The following is a 25,243-nucleotide window of genomic DNA, read 5'->3' on the forward strand; positions in this document are numbered from 1 at the left end:
GACAATTGTCGAATCTCCTTCAAAGATATGCTAAGCTGTACTTTGCATTCAATCATCAGGAATTGCTTTAAGAGCAGTCAAGTCCACATCACCACGAAATACTGTTTTCACCGAGGCTCCCACGCCTGATGGAGCAGCCATATGCTGCTAAGCACCACGGAAGTTGCCAAATCAGAGGGCTACAAGATGCCAAATCCCAGCGAGCAGACAACTGTCCTGTAGGCATCCCTATTTCACAATGTACACACGGCCAGACACTAGTGATAACCAACAGCCACAGTTCTAGTCCTCAGTCGAGCGATACGCTCTGTGCCCTGGCGGTGCCATAAGCAGAGCTCGGGGAGGGTGTACAAACGTTGCGTGCAGGCTTGGGGCTCTGGCTTTCCATCTCTATCAGTGGCAGCATCTCACCAGTTTACAACTCAGAGTAAATTACTGGGGCCTGACATTATACACTGATTCATCTTGCTGCGTGTGCACTCTTAACACAAGAGGCAGAAAATAAACTGCATTAGCAGAAAATGTTTATCATCAAAAGTCTACATTCATGGATTTTGTCCTGTGTTTGCCACAGGCTAGGAGTGCACTTAATTACCACAGTTCAGCTGATGTCTGGAAGCTTAATAAGCCAGGGTAACTCACTTTTGTATCTGGTCCCTCTGGTTAGCTAAAGCTTTCACTAAAACGGCCATGGTGAGGTCTCAGGATAAAACAAAGAGTTAAACCCTGCAGACGTGAACTTGCATGGGGAAAGAGCGAGAAGGAACACAGCAGCAGATAAGGTATGAGTCAGAAACAAGCAGTAAAACAACAGACCTGCAGTTCTGCTGTTGGAACCCAAATCTCAATTCTTTGGTACCCACAAGCTTGTAGAGAAATTCCTGAAGTTCAAATTTAGTCCAAGGAGTAAAACTGAAACTCAGAACTGAATTTCCCAGAGTTAAGATGGGGCTCAGATTCAGCACCGTGGTGTGGGCTCAGCACGCAATACGGTGGAAAGAACAGCGGGTGTTTCAGCCAGCACCCATTTGGCGCAGCAAACACATCGGTGCTAGAAGATGATCTCAACCGCCCTCTAAAGCTCCAAGGAAATTGTCACAGCGATGGATCAAACCAGGGAGCCAAGGGATAGCTCTCAGCCCAAACTCGGTTCACAGCACAGCTTTCTCTCTTCCCTGAAAACGCTGACGTGCCATTAGTCAGCATACACTCATAGGCAGACTACACCAACAGGAGACAGTTCGCTGTGGCAGCGTGGCAGACTAACATCAGACCCAGCAAAGTCTATGAAATCAGATGCGGCCGTGTTTCTGCTGTCCCCAGGTCCCAAAGCAGCTCAGTCACCTCAGCACAGTGCCAGGGATGCAGCGAACGTGCCAGAGCCAGCTGGAGCACCTGGTAATCACTAGCCGTGAGGAACACGGAGCATCCATACTTGGGCAGGCCAGGCACTGGGATTGGCAACACCAGCGCTGAGCCGAGCTACCCCCCGCAGAGGCGCCCGTATGTCACGAGTCACACTTGCCAGCATGCCTGGAGAGCTGAGCAGGTCAGATGGTGTATCACATGAAGATTAAGACCTAAGCTAGTGGCATGTTCATCTCTGCTTCCCCCACTTTCTTTTCAACAATATATTTCCTCCTCCTCTGCCTCTGCACCACAGTATTTGTTGTTCTTTTATTGCCCCTGCCCAAACACAGTATCCTCCCGTATGTTCCTTATTCATCGTCTCACCGCAGCTCCTCATCAAGCTCTGCATCAAGGGAACATGCCAGGGCTTGTACAAACTACGCTCTTCTGAAAAGGCCTTCTAATACAGTAGTTAAAAGGACTTCCTTCCCCTCCCACATTATGAGGAATGCAGCAACCCCCATCATCCAGACCAACGGGAATCTTACTGCATAGTTATCCTCTTACATGGACTCAGCCACCAAACACTTGGCTACTGATCGAAGCCAGGTATCTCTGAATCGCCCCACTGGGCTGTAAAGGTTAGTCCATCAGCCTGAAAGATAGAGAGTTGGGAGATTTCTCCTGTGCACCAAATGCAGAGCTCAACTCTAAACAAATCGTCCATAATTCAAATCACCTTTCTAGCACTCCCACCAGTGGCAGGGCAGTGGGCAAAACAAGCATTTTACTAAGCATCTGTCTCCAGTTTCATAAACTAATTCAGTGTTTTTAAAAAGAAATTTCAGATCGTGAAAGAAACTAAAATTTTCTGAACTAAGTATACTCTATCAGCAAAAGATTGAGAGGTCTTATAACACTATAGATTTTTTTTTTTTTTTTAATTCAGGATGAAGACTGGAAAAGGAAGGAAAGAAAGCCCTGATGGATTTGGCTCCTGCAGTCAAAGAATACTATTTTGCGAGTTAAGAGCCCTAGTAACTCTGCTCTCCTTTCACACAAAATGATGAGGGACTGTTACCAGCTGTGCGACAATATATCTTCAGATTTTATTATTTTGAATTTGGTTTTTTTAATGGATTTTACAAGAACCAGTATTATTCTTGCCAGCTTTAAAGGTGCCAAGGACAGACTGCTGAATGGGGGCAGCATTTTCTTTTTCAGGCACTAGCTATAGTTCAGCCTCCAATTTCCCCACTTTCCTCCATCTTTTCTTCTGTACAGACTTTTGTTTCTGAATAGATATGAACAGGAGCAATTTGGGAATTCACTTTCTACAAGTTAATTTCATGGCACTTAGCAGACAAAGTGAAGTAACTTAAATGCAAGCTTATTATTATAAGCAGTTTCAAGCACTTGTCATCCTGGTGATTTTTCCTCCATAGCCTGAAACCACATCCTATATAGAACTGGAGGGGGATGTACAAAGTCTCATTTCAATTTTGCATTTGAACAAGTATTTTCCTTAATTAGGACCACTTTATTATCACTTCTCAGCCTTGACATATCATATAAGGACTCTTCCAAAGCAAGAGAAAAATTACCCTCTAATATCAGTTGCCCACCTTGTACTTTTTTCCGAGAGTCAAGGTAGAATATCAACCAGTGGATGAGGCTACAACATGCCATGTCCCGCACGTATTTCATGTGTCCAGTCTACGTGAAAGGTGATCTGATCCCACCCTAGGATGCTGCTAAGGTGTCTTCCCACTCCCAACTGCTCTGAAGCACAGCCCGAGACTGAGAGTTTGTGCGGGAGCAACTCACATGCGTACACAGAGGCTTCAACAGAGACTCCGACTCCTGCTTTGCTGGCAGCAAAACCATATTCTGGCTGTTTCCAGAAAATAGCAAGCAGCACACAAGTTGGAACAGAGCCACTCCTTGGCACAGAGGTATCCTACTTGGGCCCCGCATGTTCCCTCTGCTACACATATTCCAGAAAGCCTTCTAGGTTAATGCTAGTCTGTGCATTTTTTCTTCTACTGACATCCTATGACTTCAGTTCTCCAACTGCTCTGTTCAACCCTTCGTTATCTCAGAGCCTGAAAACCTGGACTATTCTGAGGGTGTCCTAGTACTTGAGTTTGAAAGATCACGTTCAAAAGGACTGATGGCTAAAAGGTTGAGTCAGCTTTATTATTGCTAAAATGATATTTTAATCTGAGATCTTTCTTGAAACATAACTTGAGATAACAAAAGAAAGATAATAACAAGGAATGAAATAGTGATTTTTTTGTTTAAAGAATAAAGATCTCCCCTTGTCTGCTTCAGTATTTCAGATACTATCTACTACTTTAATCTGGGTTAGTTAAGGAAATCACAGTTTAAATAGCTTCATCCCATTCAAACTGACTGCTGGCATCCCCTCCTTGAGGGACGGGAGCAAACCCCCAGTGCTGTTCACTTCTTTGTTGGAGTATTTGTTGTTTCCCACTCATATTACATGGTTTCTGTTTGAACCTGCCTTTCCCTCATCCCTCCTCCTCGTTGACTACATACTAATGTAGATTTTAATTTGTACACTCCAGGTTTAGGAATGAAATCTTTATTACAGCTTTATGAAGACACAGAGCCTTTCCTATAACATAGCCAAAAATATTAAGTAGTCCTTACAGTAGATGCACAACAGCTTTCTCTCTGCAAGCATCATATAAAGATGAAATAGAGAACAAGGCTTTAAATTATTCTTCCCCAAAAACTTGCTTAGTTTTAGGGGGGATTCGATCATCCAGTCAGAATCTGTATGTACTGGGTTTGCGTGGCAAGGTTTTGGTAGCGGGGGGGCTACAGGCGTGGCTTCTGTGAGAAGCTGCTAGAAGCTTCCCCCATGTCCAACAGAGCCAATGCCAGCTGGCTCCAAGACAGACCTGCCACTGGCCAAGGCCAAACCCATCAGTGACAGTGGCAGTGCCTCTGTGATAACAGAGTTAAGGAGAGGGAAAAACAACCAGGAGCAATTGCAGCCAGAAAGAGGAGTGAGAAGGTGTGAAAGGAACAACTCTGCAGACACCCAGGTCACTGAAGAAGGAGGGGCAGGAGGTGCTCCAGGCACCAGAGCAGAGATTCCCCTGCAGCCCTTGGAGAAGACCATGATGAGGCAGGCTGTCTCCCTGCAGCCCATGGAGGTTGATGGTGGAGCAGATATCCACCTGCAGCCCGTGGAGGACCCCATGCGAGAGCAGGTGGAGACACCTGAAGGAGGCTGTGATCCCATGGGAAGCCCGTGCTGGAGCGGCCTCCTGGCAGGACTTGTGACCCCGTGGGGGACCAACGCTGGAGCAGTCTGGTCCTGAAGGTCTGCACACCATGGGAGGGACCCCAGGCTGGAGCAGGGGAAGAGTGTGAGGAGTCCTCCCCCTGAGGAGGAAGGAGCGGCAGAGACAATGTGTGATGAACTGACCACAACCCCCATTCCCTGTCCCCCTGTGCTGCTGGGGGGGAGGAGGTAGAGAATTCGGGGGTGAAGTTGAGCCTGGGAAGAAGGGTGGGGTGAGGCGAAGGTGTTTTAAAATCTGGTTTTATTTCTCACTATCCTATTCTCATTTGATTGGTAATAAATTAAATTTTCCTGAGTCGAGTCTGTTTTGCCTGTGAGGGTAATTGGTGAGTGATCCCCCCCCTGTCCTTACCTCGACCCAGGAGCCTTTTGTTCTATTTTCTCTCCCCTGCCCAGCTGAGGAGGGCAGTGACAGAGCGGCTTTGGGGGGCACCTCGCCTCCTGCCAGGGTCAGCCCACTGCACTGTGAATATATTTGCTCTAGCCTTAAATTCTGGAGGGAGCTCAGGCTAACAAACCAATTATTTACCTAACCTATACCAGGGGGGTTTATCCCAGACCAAATCTGGGCAAAGACAGTTATACCAATGGGAAAACTCCCACTATCCCTGCCTCCCCTCCGCCCCCCCCCCAAAAAAAAAAAAAAATGCACATAGCACAAATACGTTAACTAACTAGGGCTGCTCTCACTCTACTGTGGATATATGCCAGTGTGAGGGCAGGAGAGACAGAAGGTCTTTCATGTTTGGAAGTGGCAGAAAATAAACATAAACTGTAACTCAGGAATGGTTGGTTGCTCTCCTGAAAGTCAGCCATTAAAGCGCTGATGGATTTCAAAGGTACCCAGCTCTTAATAGTCCCCGTATCATTACTACCTAGTAGGCAAGCATTCATGGGTTATAATGGAAAGCTGCCGATTGCGGCTTGCGATCAGCAGCCTGCCACCTCTTTCACGGCATGGCTCCACCTTCTTCGTCCAGAAAGAAGGGAAAGGAAACTGAACCAGCCCTGGGTTTCTGTCAGCTTCACTTTGAAAGGCGGGGGAGGGGGGGGAAGCAAGCTAAGCAAACTCAGCACATAATAATAATAATAATAGCATTACATGCACCATAACTAACAGCTCAGAAAAAGCACATTTGGGGAAAAAGACTGTAAACAATTCGCTTTGGTCAGCTAAGCATATATGTATTAAGCATATGTGCCTAAAATACACACGTACTACTGTCAGTTTCTATTCTGTATTATATCTGCAAATTAGAGCTTATACAAGCTATCTAAGAATTGTCACTGGAAAACCAGAGACGGACTGAACATAGATCTCAATAAAACCTAAAATAAAATTGAGGGCTGAAGCTTTCACTTTACTTTTGTCAGCATGAAGTTGTTGGAAGCTATTCTGTGTCCTGGACTGCATTCAGATCAGTGCTGGAATACAGCCTATATCCATCTCTTAAGCCAAAGGAAGTATTTTTAGACTTTCCAGGATGTAATATTAGGAGACAGAAAATGGGGAGCTAGAATCAGATTTGAAATTTCACTTTGAAAGAAGAAGCCAAGAAACCAATGCTACATACAGCAATATCAAACGTACAGAACCGGCTGCCGCTGTCGCATGAGGTGTAAGCTACGCCATCACAAAGCCTGCCAGAACAACTCAGGTCCCATGAAGGAATTGTCTTTCATAGGTGGGCTTCAGGCTGACTGCAGGTGGCTCCGAGAGCACAAGGACAAGCTGCTGGTGTGCCCAGACCCATTCACAGGCTCTCTATAAAGTATTTCTGCCTTCAAAGGTTCGCACCTCGAGTAAGGTGGAGAACAGGCACCCAGCTACACACACCACCATCTCAGCCAGGCTCCTTTGCTACTTACTACTGCTCTTGCTGTTGTTGGTAGACTGATGCTTGGCCCCTTTGCTCCTCTTCAGATGTTGTCAGCTTCTGAGGGTTTTCAGCCTCCTCTCTTTTATTGTTGTGATCCCAGAGGTAGCCCTGAGAGGAAAACGGGGTATTGGAGGCAGCAGCCATCCTGTACCTGCTGCCTTCCCTCCATCCTCCGACCCCAGACATTGCTTCAGGAGTACCTTGCCTTGTCAGAAAGGATTATTGCAGCTAAAGCTAAGGAAAGACACAAAACTTTCAGTTCTTACAAATTGGTTTCAATTCCCGGTAAGACCTGCCCCTGCCTGGACTCTCAGCTGTAAGACATGCAAATCCACACACTAGTTTCTGAGTCATCCTCCCGCTGAAGCTCAGTTTGATCATCTCAACCACAGCACCCAGGCAGACTGGAGTCATGAGGTGACAGCAAAGCTTTTCTATACTAATAAAACAGTCAGTGACACTTTGTGCGGTCTTGGAATAGACTGCTTCAGCATAAGCACAGTGAGCTCTGTCTGAAAGCCGTATTTCTGACAATTTTTTATCCCAGCACTTCAAACTTGTCTATGATGGAGCAGAACAACTCGAGGGAGTTTGCTAGTTTCTAATTTGCAGGAATGTACAAAGAAAGATGAAAGCGAAACTAAAAACTAACCCTCAGATAAATCCTAAGGCAATGGTCCTGCACAACTCCAGTTGTGCCTTTCAATTCTACTCAACCAGAAAACTTTTTTATTTTGACTTTCCTAATTCTACCTGATGAGTAGAGGACAAATACACGATCCTCTTCAGCAAAAATGTAGATCCCTTCAGTGAACACATCTGACCACTGGTATTGTATCTATGGGATTTGGTACTGTGGCATCTGCAAGGCAGGGGAAAACCAGCAACTTTCTTAATACCACTAGCAAAATAATGATGTTTGGCAGCTCCTAGAAAACCCAAGAAAAAGAGAACTAGTGATGCTACTGTCATGGTTTTACCCCAGCCGGCAGCTGAGCACCATGCAGCTGCTCGCTCACTCCCCCCTATCCGGATGGGGGAGAGAATTGGAAGTGAAATTGAGAAAACTCGTGGGTTGAGATAAAGACAGTTTAATAGGTAAAGCAAAAGCCATGTGCACAAGCAAAGCAAAGCAAGGAATTCATTCACCACTTCCCATGGGCAGGCAGGTGTTCAGCCATCTCCAGGAAAGCGGGGCTCCGTCACACATAACAGTGACTTGGGAAGCCAAATGCCGTCACTCCAAATGTCCCCCACTTCCTCTTCCCCAAGCCCCTTATAAACACTGAGCATGACATCATATGGTATGGAATATCCCTTTGGTCAGTTGGGGTCAGCTGTCCCGGCTGTGTCCCCTCCCAACTCCTTGTGCACCCCCAGCCATCCCGCTGGCGGGGCGGTGTGAGGAGCAGAAAAAGCCTTGGCTCTGTGTAAGCACTGCTCAACAACAATAGGTCTATATAACAAAAACATCTCTATATTATCAACACTGCTTCCAGCACAAATCCAAAACATAGCCCCATACTAGCTACTACGAAGAAAATTAACTCTCAGCTGAAACCAGTACAGCTACTCAGGCTTTATGCAGCAGAGCTAGGGAAATTCAGCTCCACACCTGCAGATCCTGTCCCTTTTTGTCCTCAGCTGCACTAAAACCACATTGCTGAAGGGATGCTTTTGTGGCCAGGTTTCCTGACTGTCCAGATTGTCTGGGTCTTACAGAACACCCCACACATGCTGGGAAAGTGGCAAGATAAAATGCCGCATGGAGAGCCACAGGCTGCTTGGTGGTGTTCGTGCTGTATGGGACCCCGTCACCAGCAGTACACTTCCCAGAGCTGCCACATCCAGCAGCACGTATGTCCTAGGGCTGCCCGATGATGGCAGCACCAATGGTCTCTCCCTCCCACCATCCCTCCTAACACGGTCTGTAGCAGGGATGATCTTCATTTGTACATGACTCATTCTGCACAGGCTCTAGAGTGCAATGGCTGCCTGGTGCAAAGGGATGAGCTGGTGAATAGTCCCTTGCACCCCTCCCAGAACTGTCTTGCTTCTGGGCCATGATGAGTCTAGCCTGGTCTATGAACACATAATAATGCTGTGGGAGGGTCCAGTATGGTCACTTCTTGGAGACAGATAGCAGAAGCCACCCAGAGGCCCTCTCCTTAGCTTCTGCCAAACCCTGATCTCTCTGATCCCAATCTCTTTTGAGATAATGATGCGGCATGCATTGAGACACATGCAGAAGCCAACCCAGATTGGCAGTGGTCTATCGTTTTGGTTTCTTAGGGGAAGAACTGGTCTCTGAGACATTTTTTAAGGAGCTGGCTCTGTTGGGGGGAGGGGGTGGATGCCAGTTGCCTATTAGTTGCCTGAGCCATTGATCTGAGTGCTTGCTCGCACAGCCTCTGTCTTGGTTTGGAAACTGCCCGGGAGGCCAGAGCAGAAAATAAACAGACTGTAACAGCCCTCTTTGCCCCATGTTCTTTAAAGCCATATGTTGTGGGCAAAGGAATACATCTAGTCTGTGAGACATTGCTGGGTCATAGCTCCAAGGCAATCCTTGATATGGCCAATAGCCAACATAGGCAGGTTTCTTGTTTAAGGGTGTTCCAGGTTGGTTTGGGAGAGAACGTCTCCTCTGCCAGATGTCTTCAGGAATTGCTAAAAGAGTAAAGGGCCTCACAGCCTTGGAGCAGTTGTGTGCGCTTATTCTTTACCTCTGGTCTCTGCAGAGAACACATACATTTTGTCCTGGACAGCAAGTAGGCTCTTACCAGAAATCAAATGCATGGCACTTGCCAATCTCAGTCATCCCCTAAGTTGTCCAAGTGTTCAGGTAGGCCAGAAGGCTCGAGGCTTGCTGTCCTGCTTCATGTGAGCTGCCAGGCACAGCTAAAGGCAGGCGCTGGGGAAGATCTCTTAACCCAGGTTGCCCCTCCTCTTCACAAACATATATATATATTATTTTTTTTTATGTACAAGGTGCTGGAAAACGAAAGTAAGCATCAAGCTGAGTCCCTTATGTAGGACTGTGGGGTAAATACATGAGGTGTAGAGAAACTAGAGGCAGCCCAAAATTATAGTAAAGTCATGTCTGAGGACTGCAAAAATTTGTGGGATATCTGCTGTGCCCGCAGGTAAAAATCCAGCTATTAGGTAAAAATCCAGCTATTTGGTAAAAATCCAGCTGAACATCTGGATACTTCTTAACCCATGCAGACTGATGTCTTAATAACCCAAACTTAATTATGAAAATTGATTATAATTAATGTGGCCACTGCTGCTGTATCTTCAATCCCACATTGTTCTGTAAAATTCAAATCTAGTATCTGCTTCCTGTTGAAATTTAGATCAAGTTTTGCCGGCAAACAGTAACTGTAGAATCTAAGTTGTTTACATCTGTATTGCTCAAAAGAGAGGCATGTAAAATGAACCCGAGCACTAGAAGCTCAACCACTGACATCACTTCAATAATAGTTTATTTCTTAGCTCTATTTTGGACAATCCAAACTAACTCTCCAGGACAACGTCCAGGCCTGGCTCTGAGGATGGTTCATGCCGGACACGACCTCCAGAAAGTCAGTATAGATTTGACTGCACCAGATGTAGTTTCCTCCACCCTAAACATCCCTCCAGTGGTGTCCCAGCAATCTCTGCATCTCAGACATACCCAATGCACCGTTGCGTCATACTCCACAGTACATCATTCATCAGCCCTTCACTTTCATGCTACTAAACATGAAATAACACGCTACAACTTTTGATGGGCTGCAACACACCCTTCATATTGTTTCAGACACACTGAGCTGAGATATTTCCCAAAATAATAATAAAGTTTTAGGGTCACAGCAGTACCACCTGGGGCTCTCAGGACACTTGGAGCTTAAGTGCTTTGTAGTAGGGACATGCATATTGCCTCCACTAGGCTCCTCCTAGCCACTTAGGCTCCTCCTAGTCTAGTGGAGGCCAGTCTTAGGCAGCATACATATGAGCGAGTTTGTGCCAGCTGGATTTAGGACAAAGGCTCAGTTTCTGGCCCTATTTTATTTTGCATTGTAGATGCTAAATAGATGCTAAGAAGTCCATGCTTCCTAAGTATTGGAATGTCAATGTATTCAGCCTCCTGAAACATGCAACCCCTCACCAAATCTCAACTTTTCCCAAATCCTCCATAAGAATTTTAACTCAGTATTTATATTTTTCTAGACCCACCAAATATTGGCTGCCTATTCTATCCGATGGTTTATGTTTAGAGCTGTCTTACATCCCCAACTGCGCCCAATGATGTGGTGCACGGGCCCTTGCTAGCAGGCAAGCACCCACACAGCTGGTGGTTCCCTCCCTCCCTGTCAGTGGGACAGGGGAGAAAACAGGAGAAAGAGTGAGAAAATTCATCTGTCAAAATAGTTTTTTTGTCGGTAAAGCTCTGTTGCCTCCAGCTATTAACAACATTTTTTTTTTTTTGGGAGACAGAAAATGATCTTTTGCTTTGAGAAAATCCTTCAGTACACATGTGAAATATTAAGAATCACCATAATTTCTCCCTTACCTGTGTTTTTCATTAAATTACAACAATAAAACAAAATTACTTCTGTAGAGGAACATTCTATATCGAATCTTTACTTCCCACTCAGCAGCACCATGAACTATACAAAAAATGAGAGATATGAGAGATCCTTTCTCACTTTATAAAGGATACTCAGAATCTCAGTCAGCCACCTCATCCTTTCTTTGGGAGTGTCAGAAGGGATAAAACTCTCTTCTATGAAATAGTATTAAAAAAAAAAAAGTATTTAAAACAATGTAATGTCCCTTATCTTTCCTCCCTGAAAACACCTGTTCATTCTTCATTATTTCACTGTTGGTTTATGGATTTTAAGGTTTTGCATTTTTAAGTTTTTTCCACAACCGCAGACATTTTTCATTAAAAGCTAAGATTTTTATTTAATCCAAGGAGACTAGAAGCCTAAAGCCTGAAGAAAAGCATCAAACTGTAGGAGACTTTTGAGAAAGACAGCCAGGACAGGCTAGAGGCTAGCTTTCCTACAGCCCACTCTATTTTTCCCAGGAGCCAGCAAATGGTATCAGAAGGCCTTGACTGCTGGAGAACTGGTTTCTCCTTTGCCGCTAGCTAAAATACTTAGCCCTACAGCTGAGTACGATGCTCAAGGGTTCACGTACATAGGTTTTTTCCCCTGGATATTTTGGCTAAGTAGGTAAGACACACAGCTGAATAAACTACAGAGCATATATGTGTAATTGATCATTGGGAACATCTCCCCGTATTTTAGGGCAATGACAAGGGATGGTAAATATACCTAGAAGCATATCTGTAATTAGCACTGCATATAGTGTTTTTATACCATGACGACAAATTAAAAAACTGAAGTTTTAAAGATGCATTTTACTTTACCAAGGATTTCTGGCTGAGTATTCTAGCTTGTTGTACAATTAGTTGTGAACAGAAAACCTTAAATGGGACAAGAAGTAATGCTCCGCTCAACTTTTAAAATACTTGATTCAAAACATGCTTATGGCAAGCAAAATATTCGAGCAAACCCACACAACATTAATATGAATGAATGCTGTAGTATCACATTTAGTTTTGTGTACTTCACAGAAAATGTTTCGTTAGGAGCAAGATTGCTCTGTTGTGAGGACAGCGAGTTCTGCAGGGCTAATAGCACTAATTGTTGCAGCTCGGGATGCTGGAGAAGAGAAATTTCTCTCTTCCCTGGAGACGTAGCCCCAGAAGGAGGGTGAAATGTCAACACTTGGCCAAGATTTATTCTTGTTTAGATTTAGGAGTGGAATTTATCAGGCTCAGCAGAAAGAACGCCATTAGCTTTGACAAGTGCGTGTGAGTGTCTGTGTTGGGTAATCTATTTAGGAGATGTAAAATGCTGCACACACTTCCCATTTTATTGCAAAAAGCTGAAATTGACGGTACCTGTCAAAAAGTATCATCTTCCACTCTCTAAAAGAAAATTGACCCTTGCTTTCTCTACAGTATCCTTCAGCATTAAAGCAGGTCCACCTCACCTTTAGCTAATACTACTTCAGTAAAAGGAAGTGGAGATTGAAAATATAATTGACCTGACGTCCAGAACTTGCTATATTGAGGTCCTGAAGTAGTGCCTGAAAATTACTGCTACATTTTAGGAGTATACTTATGCCTGGAGAGTGCTATGCATATCTATATTGCTATATAAACAATACTAAATAATATAGCAGGGCTATTTTAAAGGTCTGATGTTACAAAAACAATCAGGAGTACAAATGAATGCTTTAAAAATGCCTACAATCCTATTGGAAAAGGCTACACAAACTGGTAAACTACACAAATGCTATCAGAAACAAAGAACTTTTACAGCTATTGCTCCAGCATTGTGATCACAAGGAAAAAGTCCTTGAGAACTCTGGCAGTATTAAAATACTCTTTGTAAAATTCCTGAATGTATGTTTTTAACAGTTTTTAAAGCAGAGATTTACTTGTGCATAAATTGTTTTAACATTCTTATTCACAAAAGATGAATAAGCCTTTTGCCATATATACCATTTTCTTCAAGGAATAATTGTACTCTTGTAATTCCTGAAGGCCATGATTAGTTCCATCTTAGAACTGTGTATAATATACTACCCTGTGGTACCTAGTCAACCGAAGGTGTCATACAGACAATTACTGTAGTATCTGGAAAGAATGTCATATTCTTCATTGTTTAATGTTTCAGAATACGTTACTTACTTAAAGAAATTAGTAGAAGTCCACAGCTCATGCCTCTTCTGGCTTTTACAGTATATTGCAGTAATTAATACAAATGCTTTTAGGAGCAATGAACTCTTCCAACCTCTAATCCTGGCGGAGCGGCTGCGAAGATTTATTCTTTGTTCATTTGTATGCACGTGACAATTCAACAAGGCTCAAGTACTGACTCTACCAGTTTTATATGATACGCCTTATGATTTCCTTGATAACTCTCAATTACGCTCTCTTCTCTGCCTGACCTCAGAAACTTTTATCTTCTGCATGAAACTTTAGTCCCTGCCATTCTAGTGTCACTGGTCAGGTGCTACACTTACAGGTACTTTAGAAATTCCCAGCAGTAAAGAGTAAATGCAAAAGCCCCCCCACTCCTTGTTTTCAATTTCAGAAGCTTTAATCTGGTATCTGCTTCTAGATTCTCCTTATTCCTGACAGAGATTCTTGCCAGCATTGATCCTGACTGCAACGTGGAATACTGTAGCACAGACTGTTTAGGAGAGTCATTTACAGGAAAAGTATGCAGACAATTAACTTAAATGGCATATTAAATATGGACAACATTGCTGCATATTAATAGTGACAATATGCTGAAACATACCAGTGTTTAGGATTAAATTAAAATAGTAATGGACAGATTGTCCTTACCAGCACCATCCTGTGCACAGCATAGCACACAGCTGTGCCATGTTGAGAGGAGCTTCAGGAGAGAACCACAACCAAAGACTCAGCTGCTTTCATTCCTCCCTTCCTTGCTTCCCAGGAAAACAACTTACAGTCTTCCACTCCTAGCAAAAGATGTATTTTCCTTGTGTTGATTATCCCGTTTGCTCTGCTTAACCTATATGCTTCCGGAGTCTCACTGTCCAGAAAGTAGTAGTAGTAGTATAGCTGGTGATATTCACCAGGAAGACATTCAGAGCACTGTTTTCCATCTCAGAGCTTGCCTATATGTATTTGGATGGACCATAGTGTGACCCAGTGTCTTTAAAGGCCAAATTTTGCTACCCTTACAATGACATAAGTTTCCTGATTGCATTGGTAACTTCCTTGCAAAGGTGATCAAGGAGCTGACAAGTAGTGATGCTCTTCTGGATCTACTTAGAAATGGGGAAGAACTTGGCTGCAGTGACCATGTATGGTGAGCTGACCCTGACTGGAGGCCAGGTGCCCCCCAAAGGTGCTCTGTCACTCCCCTCCTCAGCTGCACAGGGGAGAGAAAATAGAACAAAAGGCTCGTGGGTCAAGATAAGGACAGGGAGAGATCACTCACCAATTACCATCATGGGCAAAACAGACTCGACTCAGGAAAATTTAATTTATTACCAACCAAATGAGAATAGGATAATGAGAAATAAAACCAAATCTTAAAATCACCTTCCCCCGACCCCTCCCTTCTTACTGGGCTCAACATCACTCCTAATTTCTCTCCCTCCTCCCCCCCAGTGGCACAGGGGGATGGGGAATGGGGGTTGTGGTCAGTTGAGGACTCCTCACAATCCTCCCCTGCTCCCACAGGGACCCACGAGGTCACAGCCTCCTTCAGGTGTCTCCACCTGCTCTCGCATGGGGTCCTCCACGGGCTGCAGGTGGATATCTGCTCCACCATCAACCTCCATGGGCTGCAGGGGGACAGCCTGCCTCACCATGGTCTTCTCCATGGGCTGCAGGGGAATCTCTGCTCTGGTGCCTGGAGCACCTCCTGCCCCTCCTTCTTCAGTGACCTGGGTGTCTGCAGAGTTGTTCCTCTCACACCTTCTCACTCCTCTTTCTGGCTGCAATTGCTCCTGGTTGTTTTTCCCTCTCCTTAACTCTGTTATCACAGAGGCACTACCACTGTCACTGATGGGCTCGGCCTTGGCCAGTGGCAGGTCTGTCTTGGAGCCGGCTGGCATTGGCTCTATTGGACATGGGGGAAGCTTCTAGCAGCTTCTCACAGAAGCCACCCCTGTAGCCCCCCCGCTACCAAAACCTTGCCACACAAACCCAATACACCATGAGACAGTAAAATTAGGAAAAAATAGCATCATCACAACCCTGGACTTAATAAGAGCAGACTTTGACCTGTTCAGGGGTCTCAGGGATCAGCCTGGAAGGATCCCATGGGATATAGTACTGGAGAGAAGTCCAGGAGAGTTGTTTGCTTCTCAGGGATCCCCACCCAAAATCTTAAGAACGGTCCATCCTGACAGCAGGAAGTCAAACAGGAATGGCAGGAAGCCTGCATGGATGAACAAGCTGCTCTTGACTAAACTCAAATATAAAAAATGTACAAAAGGTGTGAGCAGGCGCAGGTGACCCCAGAAGAATATAGAGCCACTATCTGAACGTACAAGGAGGATCTAGGGAAATACACATTGTTCAGTCTCACCTCGATCCCACGGAAGGTGGTGAAGCAAATAATTCCTGGTGGACAAGCTGACCATGAGCCAGCAAAACATTTGGGATTCCTCTCATTGCTGTATTTCACATGGATTTTATGTGGTACCGCTTTGGTAGATTTTGTAAATTATGGTTGTATACCTGGATATTACAGACATTCTTCTAAACTACTCTGGGTTTTGGTGGTCCAAACATTGCACTGTTAAAATTCATTATTGTTGATGTTCTGCTGATTTTTGTCCACTGAGTCTTTCAAGTTGTTCAAAGCAATGCAGCTATTCCGGTTTAGCGCCACTCATGTATTTCCTACAGTTGCCTCGCCAAACACACATGGTGGCTAAAATGAGTAACTCTCATTCACTTTACTGCCCCATTGGACTCAAAGATGCTACTTCTATGAGTATGTACTTTTCAATATGAGTAAATGTTGCAGAAGCTGGGAAAAAATAGATACTGTTTTCTGCAGTCTTTCACTTCATAGATTTGCCTCTTACTTTCTTCTAGTCTTATTTGTTTGGTTTCTTTTTATTTCCTGCTATTTCAGTTTCATCCCTAAAACAATGTTTCTTCTCTTATGGCTGATTATCTTTTAACAAAGAGCATTACATCATCAGGAGAGACCTAGATTTTTTAAAACAATTTGCAATAAAATGGGGAAGAGGAAAATCAAGAAAAAACCCTGAATTCCAATACTTTCAATTTATTATTTTTTAAAATGAGTTTCCTGATCAAAATAATAGTAAGTGACATGCTATTCTGGATTACTTCTATGCAAATCAATGAATAAATAATGATGAGTTGGGGACATTTTTATTGATTTTAAAATAGGTTTCAAGATTACCAGAAATTCAGTTCCACTGAAGGTTTAACAAATTAATCATATATAATTGTATATGTTCAATGAAGAAGTAAAAAGGAATGTTATTTCTTCCCAAATGGATCATCATACAACTTCCAATGACTTCTGTGCTGTAAAAAGCTAAATTTATGCATCTAAGATTAATGAAATGTTATATATGGTCAACTCACCTTTATGGTGATTTTTAAAAAGATACTTAGAGATAAATTAAAACAGTGGCCTTTTGGTGTTAGAGGATTGATGACCATCAATCAGATAATACAGCACCACGATTTGCGCTTGGGAAGGATGCCTCAGAAGAGCAATCGTTGTTTGAAATAAGAGATAAGAAGAGTAATTCTCTCTGTTGAGTCACACCGCTTAGCAATCTGCAGACGATTCAATTCCACTGCCAGTACTACCAGGTAGGAGAGAAAAGGAAAATTAGCGTAAGGGCAAAAGAAGAGCAGTTACACTGCTGTACTGAAATGAGATTGAGCATTTTACCTTTTGTGGTATGGGACTAACGGTGACTGACAACTTCTGTGTACAAGGCATCACCTGAAGATGATTTTCAGAATGGTGAACTATGACCTTAAGTGTCAGCATTTTCAGGAAATCAAAATATAAATATACAGAAACATATACAGACATCAACTAAGGGGCAAACATATAAACATTAAAAAGCTTTTTTAGTGGTTTTGCTAGGGTTTTGCAGATGAATTTTTCTTTATCCTTTCCTTATGTTTTCCCTCTTCTAAACCCCTGTATTCCAAAGATGGACACGACTCATTTCTGTGTGGCCTTTCCTTCTCCCAAGTGTTTTCTCTCCTTCTTATCCTGTTTTTTTAACGCATAAATTACCTCTTCCCTTCATCTCCCCCCTACTCCTTTCTTGGTTGTCTTGGGATTGAGAACAAGAAGCCACCTCCGGTCCCCCAGCTCCTCAAACCAGGCAGGAGGACAAACGATGGAAACACCGCTCTCCGACCCAGCGTTAGGCCGGGGGGCGAGAAGGGCCTCCCCCGCCGTGAGGGCCTCGCCTCGCCGGTGACCGATTCCACACCAGCGCCGCCGAGGCCGCCTCCGCGTAACCACTACATCCCGCCGCAGCGAGACCGTGACGCAGGAAGACAGCAGCGAGGCGGGACGTGTGACGCGCTAGCGTAGGCCCCACCTCTCGCACGGAAGATTGGCGAAGGGAGGAGCTTCGGAGTCCCTCCTTCCAACTGGTTTGTCCCTCCGGACGACCTGTAGCGCTTTCCCCTCCCTCCCTCCATGATGGAAGGAGCCGCGGCCTCTTCCGAGGGCCTGCGCTATGCCGAGTACGCCAGGGTCCCTACGGGCGCCGGCAAGGGCCAGGCCGAGCTGGACCGAGGGCTGGTGAGCGCGCCGGGGGCTGGGTAGGGGCGGGGAGGGGGAGGCAGAGGCAGTGCATCCCGCGAGTAGCGGCCGAGGAGGGCGGAGGTCAGCAGCCGGCTCTGCTCCTCCTCCTGCTGCTGCTGCTGCCCGCAGAGCAGGGGCGGGGGTCTCTCCTCTCCCTCAGCCTGGTGCCGCCGAGGGCCCTCCCCGCCCCCGGGCTGTGAGGCTTCCACCTGTCCCGCTTCCCGGCCCACGGTTTTCACACCCCCCGCGGGGTAACGTGTGTGAGCTCCAGGGCAGCGGGTCGGGGGATGGGGCTGCGGGGAGGCAGGCGTTCCTCATCTCCCGTGGGCGTGGGCAGGGAGGTCGGGGTGGTGGTGTCCCCCCGCCTCGGGCCGTGCGTGGCCCTGGTGGAGCCGCAGCGTGGGCAGCGGGATACACGGGAGCGCTTCAGGCCCCGCGTAAAGCCCTGTGCTGCTCCAGGCACGAGCGGACAAGGCCTAAAGTTTCATTCCCCTGCCGTAAAGAGGTGATACCTGTGAAATTTTCATGTACCGTGCGAGTTTTAGTACCACAGGCCAGAGTGATAATGGTTTTGTAGAGCTCCGTTTCAGAAAAGTAAATTCTCACCTCACAGTTCATCGTGTGGGAGAGGCGAGGTGGGCCTCGGTGCACAGGCAAAATGCCTTTAAAGGTTCTGATGTGATAGCATGATCTAATGGGAAGGGTGCTGTAACTACATCCCATTCCTTCGTTCTGGTCACTTGGACTAGTTCATGGGACAGTGAGTTCTCTTTGGAAAAAAGTTGGGAAGAATAGATCAATGACTGCTTAAAGCACTGGATGCTGAAGGCTTCACAGTTTTAAAATGGCTGTAAATACGTATTTCCCACACTTCATTGTGTGCGTGCTGTTGCCTCTACAACATGTCCTTTTTTACAAATACAATTTTTAAAATCATAGTTTTCTAAGTTACTTACTCATTGTTACTACAGTCAAGGAATTTTTTTTTTTTTCTCCCTCTTTCCCCCCAGGAGAGTCTATGTATTTAACAGCAAGCTGTGTCATCTTAAGAAGTTTTCTCTGAAACTCATTATTGTCACATCTGTGTACTTTCCCCATGGAATGCTTGCAGATAAATTCCTAGTGAATTTTGTGGAGTCTTTGGGTCTTCTTACCTGTCTGGGATAAAAATTGCATCTGGGGTTAGAATGGCTTGCTTTGTTCATGTGAGTTGTTTTGTCAGGCTCTTACTAAGGTCCAGAGACTGTGGTAGGTTTTTAAAGGACTAGAGTCTGGATTGCAGCAATTTTGTATCAAAATTTATTCTTTAGCCATGCCTTTCAGTGGAGAATACAGTATTTTTCAGGTATATATACATTGTAGACTCTCAGCATATGGCTGGCACTAGAAGCTGTTTCAGAGTTTCTCTAGATGATATTACATAGATAGTTAGTGGAAAAAGGGACAGTACCTATGCTTATTGAATTCCTGACTGAGGAGTTCAGAAGGAGGTTGAGTTGTGTATAACCAAATTCTAAAATTCTGCCAGAGAAAAATAGCAAAATCAACTGTAGTGCTGTGTATCTGTTCCTCTGATGTCGTACAGGGTTAATGAGGCCTTCTTGCCACAGTGGAAGGAAGGAGTAGTAGGAGAAGCAAAGTCTAACAGCAGCATCCATCTCTCAGGGCTGAAAGAGCTCTGTTCAATATCCTACTTTGAATCCTGGTTGTCAGATGTCCTGGATGTTAGCTGTAGCCACTTGATCTTGGCAGTTTTCGCTGTTGTAGTTGTTTTACAAAAGCATGTGGAGTGACAGAAGAACAACAGAAGTATTAAGAGTCTGTTCTCAAACATACCTAGAAGAAGCCTTTGGTAATTAATGTATACTCAAGAAGATTGATTTGAATGCCTTATGGTAACTTCTATTAGTGAATCTGTTGCTCAGGTACCATTTCCTATGAAAAACTGTCAGAAACTTTTAAGTGTAGTTTTATATATAAACAAAAAAAGTTGCTGTAAAATAAACAATACAAATTGATGTGAAAATTGAGTGAGTATGGAGAACAACATATAGCTGCAATTACTTTTAATACACTATTGGAAAGTAAATTAAATTTCATAGGAAGGTAGGACTGGAAGGAAAACATTAGATTATGAAATCAAATCTGTTTGACATAATCCCACTTCAAAATCTGTCTGACTCCATATAGAGTTAATTAGGTGGTTTGCTGTGAAACAGTATTCCAATAAGCTGCAGTACCTACTCTTCTAAGGATTAGAAGCCTTATTCTAGCTTCTATACCAAACAATTACTTATTTCAGATCAAGAATTTTTATTTAAGGGAAAAAGTAGTTTCAGAAATATAGTTGTACATTTGGTTAATATACTTGTGTATCCTACTTCTTAATGACATAGAGCAGTTAAAACAACAACAAACCAAACCTTCTTAAAACAAAGTTTTTAGTTAAGCAAGCAATTTACACTTGTGTACTTATTTCAGTGTAAGTATATACTTCCTATTTTACTGATCCATGATTAAGCATGGACTAATATCAAAATGCTATCCAACATATGAGAACAAATTATTATCTTCTCTGTGCTTTTTATTCCATTACACTGTAGCTTTCTGAGGCAAAGGCAGTAGAGCTCATGCTGTGTGTCTGAAAGCTAGTTGTGAGAAGAGCAAAATATTTTCCATTTTACCAAGAAGAGTGTTTTTACTGGTTGTGTTGGAAGAACCAGTGTATAAAATAAAAATCCTATGCAAGCAGGTATTTTTCAACATTCTTGTAGCCTGTGGTCAGATGTAATAGTGTTGCGCTGACATTTTAAAATAATGCATTTGAAATTCTTTTTATATTTATAAGTTTTAACTTTTTTCTACTTCATTGAAGGAGAAACTGAAATGCTATGAATTACAGAAGTGGTGGGTTGGTTTTTTTCGTATGATTAAGTTGGCAGAGACTGCGGATTAGAAATTTGCAGAAAGAATATCTCATTCTTCCCTGTTTCTTCTGCTAAAAAAATTAAGGCTACTGAGAAATTATGGATTAGGCCACAGATCTCTATAATAATAGTATATGATGTATACTGTATGTTAATTAATATGCTTTATCCTGTTGTTTGCCAAACACTTTGGTAAGTCAGGTCTTGTAGTTGCCTTTCTAATGTGTGTGGGTATTTATACACATTTCTGAAAAGAATTAGAAAAAAAAATTGGCAAAACTTTGCAATATTGTTTTATGTATCTAGGAGGATTTGTTACTGAAAACTGAACTACATAGTAAAATTAAAATCCTCAGATCAGCAGAACAGCGTAGGGTTGATGACTAACCTTTGGGAGCTGATTCATTGAATAAAGAAAGGGACAGATGTTACTTTTTAATCTTTTATTTCTTTATTTTTCCCTCTTGGATCTTAACATAATGCTTTCATTTAAAACCTACATCTTAGAAATTTCTTAATGGCATTTTTTGGAGGGGGAGGGAAAGGTCAATTCTGTCATAATTGAAAGTCAGTAAGTATTTATTTATTTATTTATTTAGCCTTTATGAGTCTGAGATAAAATGCATTTTGAAGCAACAGGAGCTGAAAATGTTTGTGGTGGTAGTTGTATTAGCATGCCATAAATTAACTGATCCCTTCCACAGTGATAGTGAGTTGCTTTCATTTAATATTGACATGAAAGGAATGCTTTTAATTAAATCTTTGCACTTTATATTCTGCATTTCAAAGCACCAGACTAACGTCAACTTATTCTTCTAAATAATCAACTGAGTTCAGTGAGCGTGGAAAAGGAAATTGAGTCAAGCTGGACTTAAAGGACTTACTGGTTAGTGCTTGAAGTTGCCATTAATTTTATGAGAGAGCCTGTGCCAGTAAAAGGCAAACCCTGCAATCTTTCCTATGTTGTTTCAAATTCAGTTTTTATTGCACACGTATAGCTAGGATACATTCACACCATGGAAAACATTCAAGGTGCTTTGGCATGACAAGTTACTGCTTCTTGGCTAATAAGTGGCAAGTGGCTCTTCTCTAACCTGCTCATAATGCAAATAAGGTGAATTACCCTAAACCAAGGTAACGTTTCTCGTGGTTGTACCTCACTTGAAAATGTGGGCGGTCTTTCGTGCCCCTCTGGCTTGAGCTTCCCATCACTTTTACTAGTTTTCTGGCTTGTCTTCGTATTCCTGGTGATCCTGCGTACTGCTCCTATTCTAGAGCTGCTGCTGTGCTGCTTTTTTACCTGCTGTTTTCTGCTAGCTTTCCACTAACTGCTAGTGCTTTCCACTGAGATTGAAATAATGCATCCCAGTGGACACGGTTGACTCTATTGAAGGCTCTCAGGGGTCTCTACATTGTGATCCCAAACTACTGTACAAAACCACTTAAGCTATTTCTGCACTGAATGGACAGAGTCCGGCTTTTATTAGCCTGGTCTCTGTGCTTGCCCTTACCTATGATGAGGTGTCTGCTGCTAATGCTGTAACCAGCATACTTTGTTATAAACTGCTGACTTAAACCACCTTTTTGGTGGCAAAGCAGGTATAACTTAATTTGGACGAGCACAAGCTAATAAATATTTTTTTTTTTTTGCCAGTATGATCTATTTCACACATTGTTGAGTTCTTAATTGACTGTAACTACTTAGTAAAACAATCTCGCTGTCACTCTGAACAAGTCAAGGAAAGTATTGAATATAAACCCATCGTCATAAACCACAGAACAGAATAGTATGGAATTTCTATAGGGTTATGATCTTTTCAGAGATGTTGTGGCTGATTCTGGTTAGTATCTAAACAGAGGAATTAGAATAAGTTTTTAGAAGGTTTTGAATATTGAGAGCCTGGGAAAACTGATTTGTGAGAATAAATGGAAAGATTTTTAGTTTAGTGAGGAGATGAACAGTATGCTTCGCTATTTTATATCCTCTACCATTTAAGGTAACGTACTTAGGTTTTTTTTCATGGTCTAAAGATGAAGGGAAATTTTGTGGAACTGAAAGGAACAACAGACATAAAACTCTTACATTATTTTTACATTCAGAAGTGAATGCTAATGTCGAGACTGAAGATTACACTGAGATGAAAGAGTTGGGTTATAAAAATGGGATAGAGAGGCAGATTATAAGGCCAAAACTCCCCTAGTCTTCACTTTGGAGCTCCACTTTCAGTATGTTTAATGATTTTTTTTTCTACTAGAAACCTCTAGGCAACTGCAATGTTATGTTCTGCAAATAGTTAGGATAGCCCCATCCCAGTAAGTGGGAAGTAGGTACTTAATTGAAACTGATAGGATCCAGAAGGTAGATATAGAGGAATACATCTTTGTATAGATGAGCTCAGAGCAGGCTACCGCTTTTTCTGCGCTGAGCTCAATACTACAGGCAGCAATCATCCGTAGCCATAGGAGCCACTGGGCATGATTGGCAATGCCTATGTCTTGTACAGTATCCCGATTGCTGGGAAAGTTGTTGACCTGTGTTATAGTCCCTACTAAGCCAGCTCTAGAAGACTTTAAAACCAGTGTTTTCCAACTCTCCCCCTACTCCCTCTCTGTCTAGAGATGAAATTGGGTACTATCAAAGACAGATAATTTTAGCCCCAGGAATCTTAGTAGCAAAGGCAACTTGGCTCCAAATCTAATTATTAGGGCATTCACATTGAAATTTGGGCTTTAAGTCCTGCTGCCAGGCTTGTTTGTAGAAAATGTATAAACCAGTTATTGGATAAACGCAGAAGGAAGTAATATATAGAAGAGTTAGTCTGGTGATAAAAGTGTTTTCACTGTAGTTATGTTTTGAATTCAAGCTAAATAGGCCTAACCTGATTTCTCGTATTTCCTGGGGGAAAGTTCAAGGCATTATTGAATTATCATGTGATAAGACGGGTAGTGCCACAGATGACTTTATTTCATTTGTTTCCAAGATTATATGTAGGCTTTTCAGAAGTGGATAGATGCCCCCAACACACACATACTTGCAATGCTTATTACCCTTCTTGAATTCTGCAAATGTGTGAGACATCGGTCCCTTCTTCGAGGTTTGCTATCTGTCTTTCAGCAGCTTCTTTGTTCAACATGGAGATACTTCTTATTACCCTTCTTGAGATGCCTGACTTTCTTCAAGCACTGTGTAGGAAAATACACACACCTAATTGGGGGTGAAGGGGGTGGAATTAGCAAAAAGTAGGAGTTACTGTTGCCTAAATCAGCTGTTCAAGTGTCTTTGTGCATTTGGTTCCAAGAGCCCAGTTAGACTTAAAGCAAATTTTAGCCAATAATGAATGCTGCCTGAAATCCATCAGAAGTCTGTCTGTTTACAAATATCTTATGTATTATAATATAGAGTCCAGCCAATGATTGACACTGTATAATGAAAGGATGTTACTGGGCTGTGTGTTTTTACTGGGGCTTCCATGAGTCAAAGTGTGAAAGATGAAAGACAGTAGTGCACCTTTGTGGCTGTAGCTGTGGAATGGGGCTGAGTCCTCTGAAGGAGTGCCAGGAGTCAGCTGGGATCAGGGGTCTGTCTTAGTTGGGTGAGCCTAAGTACGGTGTTTAAATTAATATTCCAATGCCATTTTCAAGCAACATCATGATGAGATTCCTAGTGAAGGACTTTGCAAAGCAATATCAATGTCTCTTTTTTTAGCTCTTCATGTTTTTGTAATAAACTGATACTTTCTGTTACAGCAAGCATTGTTTCAGACTGTGTTGAACTAGTCTGCACAAATAATTTTGGCTAATCCTGAATAGTTGTCTGCTTTGTGTTTTTATCATTACGTACCGTGAGCTGCTTAGTCAGTGTTTGTTCACTGATTTTTTCTGATGGATAATTCCAAGTTCAACCTGATGCATTGGCATGGGTGAATGGGACTGAACTATAAAATCTGACATAGGTGGTGGAATACAGAACTTTCTTTTATCTTTCATATAAATGATACATGAAATGTCCAAGTCAAACATCAGAAATACTTGAAGTAAAAAGTGAATGTATTTAAAATTAGAATTAGTACATTACTCTGATACCTGTTTTTCTGCTTTAGGCCAGAACTATGATAGCAGTTGGACTTGGCGTTGCAACTGTTGCATTTGCAGGTAAGCTAAATTACTGGCTGAGTGTGGAACTACCACTTGTCAGCTGCTGTTTCCAAAAGGGTTAATGGCATTTTTATGAATTTAAATAGTGGAAAGTGGAAAGGTTGCTTGAGAGTGCTGTGGAGAATCGTGTCCAGTTATAGTTCCTGTCCCTTCAAAATCCGTGATGCATTTTCCAAAATTCTTTTTGAAAAGTCACAACTGGAGAAACTAGTTTTATGG

The 25,243-nt window shown here is 43.1% G+C and overlaps 2 protein-coding genes and 1 long non-coding RNA gene across 5 annotated transcripts in view; 1 reads left to right on the forward strand and 2 right to left on the reverse strand.

The window, feature by feature from the left end:
- Positions 1-6,872, reverse strand: part of EPSTI1 (epithelial stromal interaction 1) — a 54,070-nt gene extending 47,198 nt beyond the window's left edge. The window contains exon 1 of one of the 2 annotated variants that reach the window (XM_075741779.1): positions 6,560-6,871. In XM_075741779.1, the coding sequence (XP_075597894.1) occupies positions 6,560-6,756 (197 nt within the window). In that variant the 5' untranslated portion in view covers positions 6,757-6,871. Of the gene's footprint in view, positions 1-6,559 lie in introns of both variants that reach the window. The other variant, XM_075741778.1, reaches the window with a different exon arrangement.
- A 6,394-nt stretch (positions 6,873-13,266) lies between these two features.
- LOC142599882 (uncharacterized) lies at positions 13,267-17,742 on the reverse strand. Its single transcript, XR_012833288.1, has 2 exons — positions 16,774-17,742; positions 13,267-13,814 (listed from the first exon to the last, which is right to left on the reverse strand). It is a non-coding gene; the product is annotated as an uncharacterized LOC142599882 (long non-coding RNA).
- Positions 17,743-17,765: 23 nt separating this feature from the next.
- The window catches only part of DNAJC15 (DnaJ heat shock protein family (Hsp40) member C15), a 31,275-nt gene continuing 23,797 nt past the window's right edge, over positions 17,766-25,243 (forward strand). For both annotated transcript variants that reach the window (XM_075741780.1, XM_075741781.1), the window contains exons 1-2: positions 17,766-17,939; positions 24,970-25,021. In XM_075741780.1, coding sequence (XP_075597895.1) covers positions 17,835-17,939; positions 24,970-25,021 — 157 coding nt within the window. In that variant the 5' untranslated portion in view covers positions 17,766-17,834. The remainder of the gene's footprint in view (positions 17,940-24,969; positions 25,022-25,243) is intronic.

This window comes from Balearica regulorum, chromosome 1 (genome assembly GCF_011004875.1).
Source record: "Balearica regulorum gibbericeps isolate bBalReg1 chromosome 1, bBalReg1.pri, whole genome shotgun sequence".
NCBI classification, from domain to species: domain Eukaryota; kingdom Metazoa; phylum Chordata; class Aves; order Gruiformes; family Gruidae; genus Balearica; species Balearica regulorum.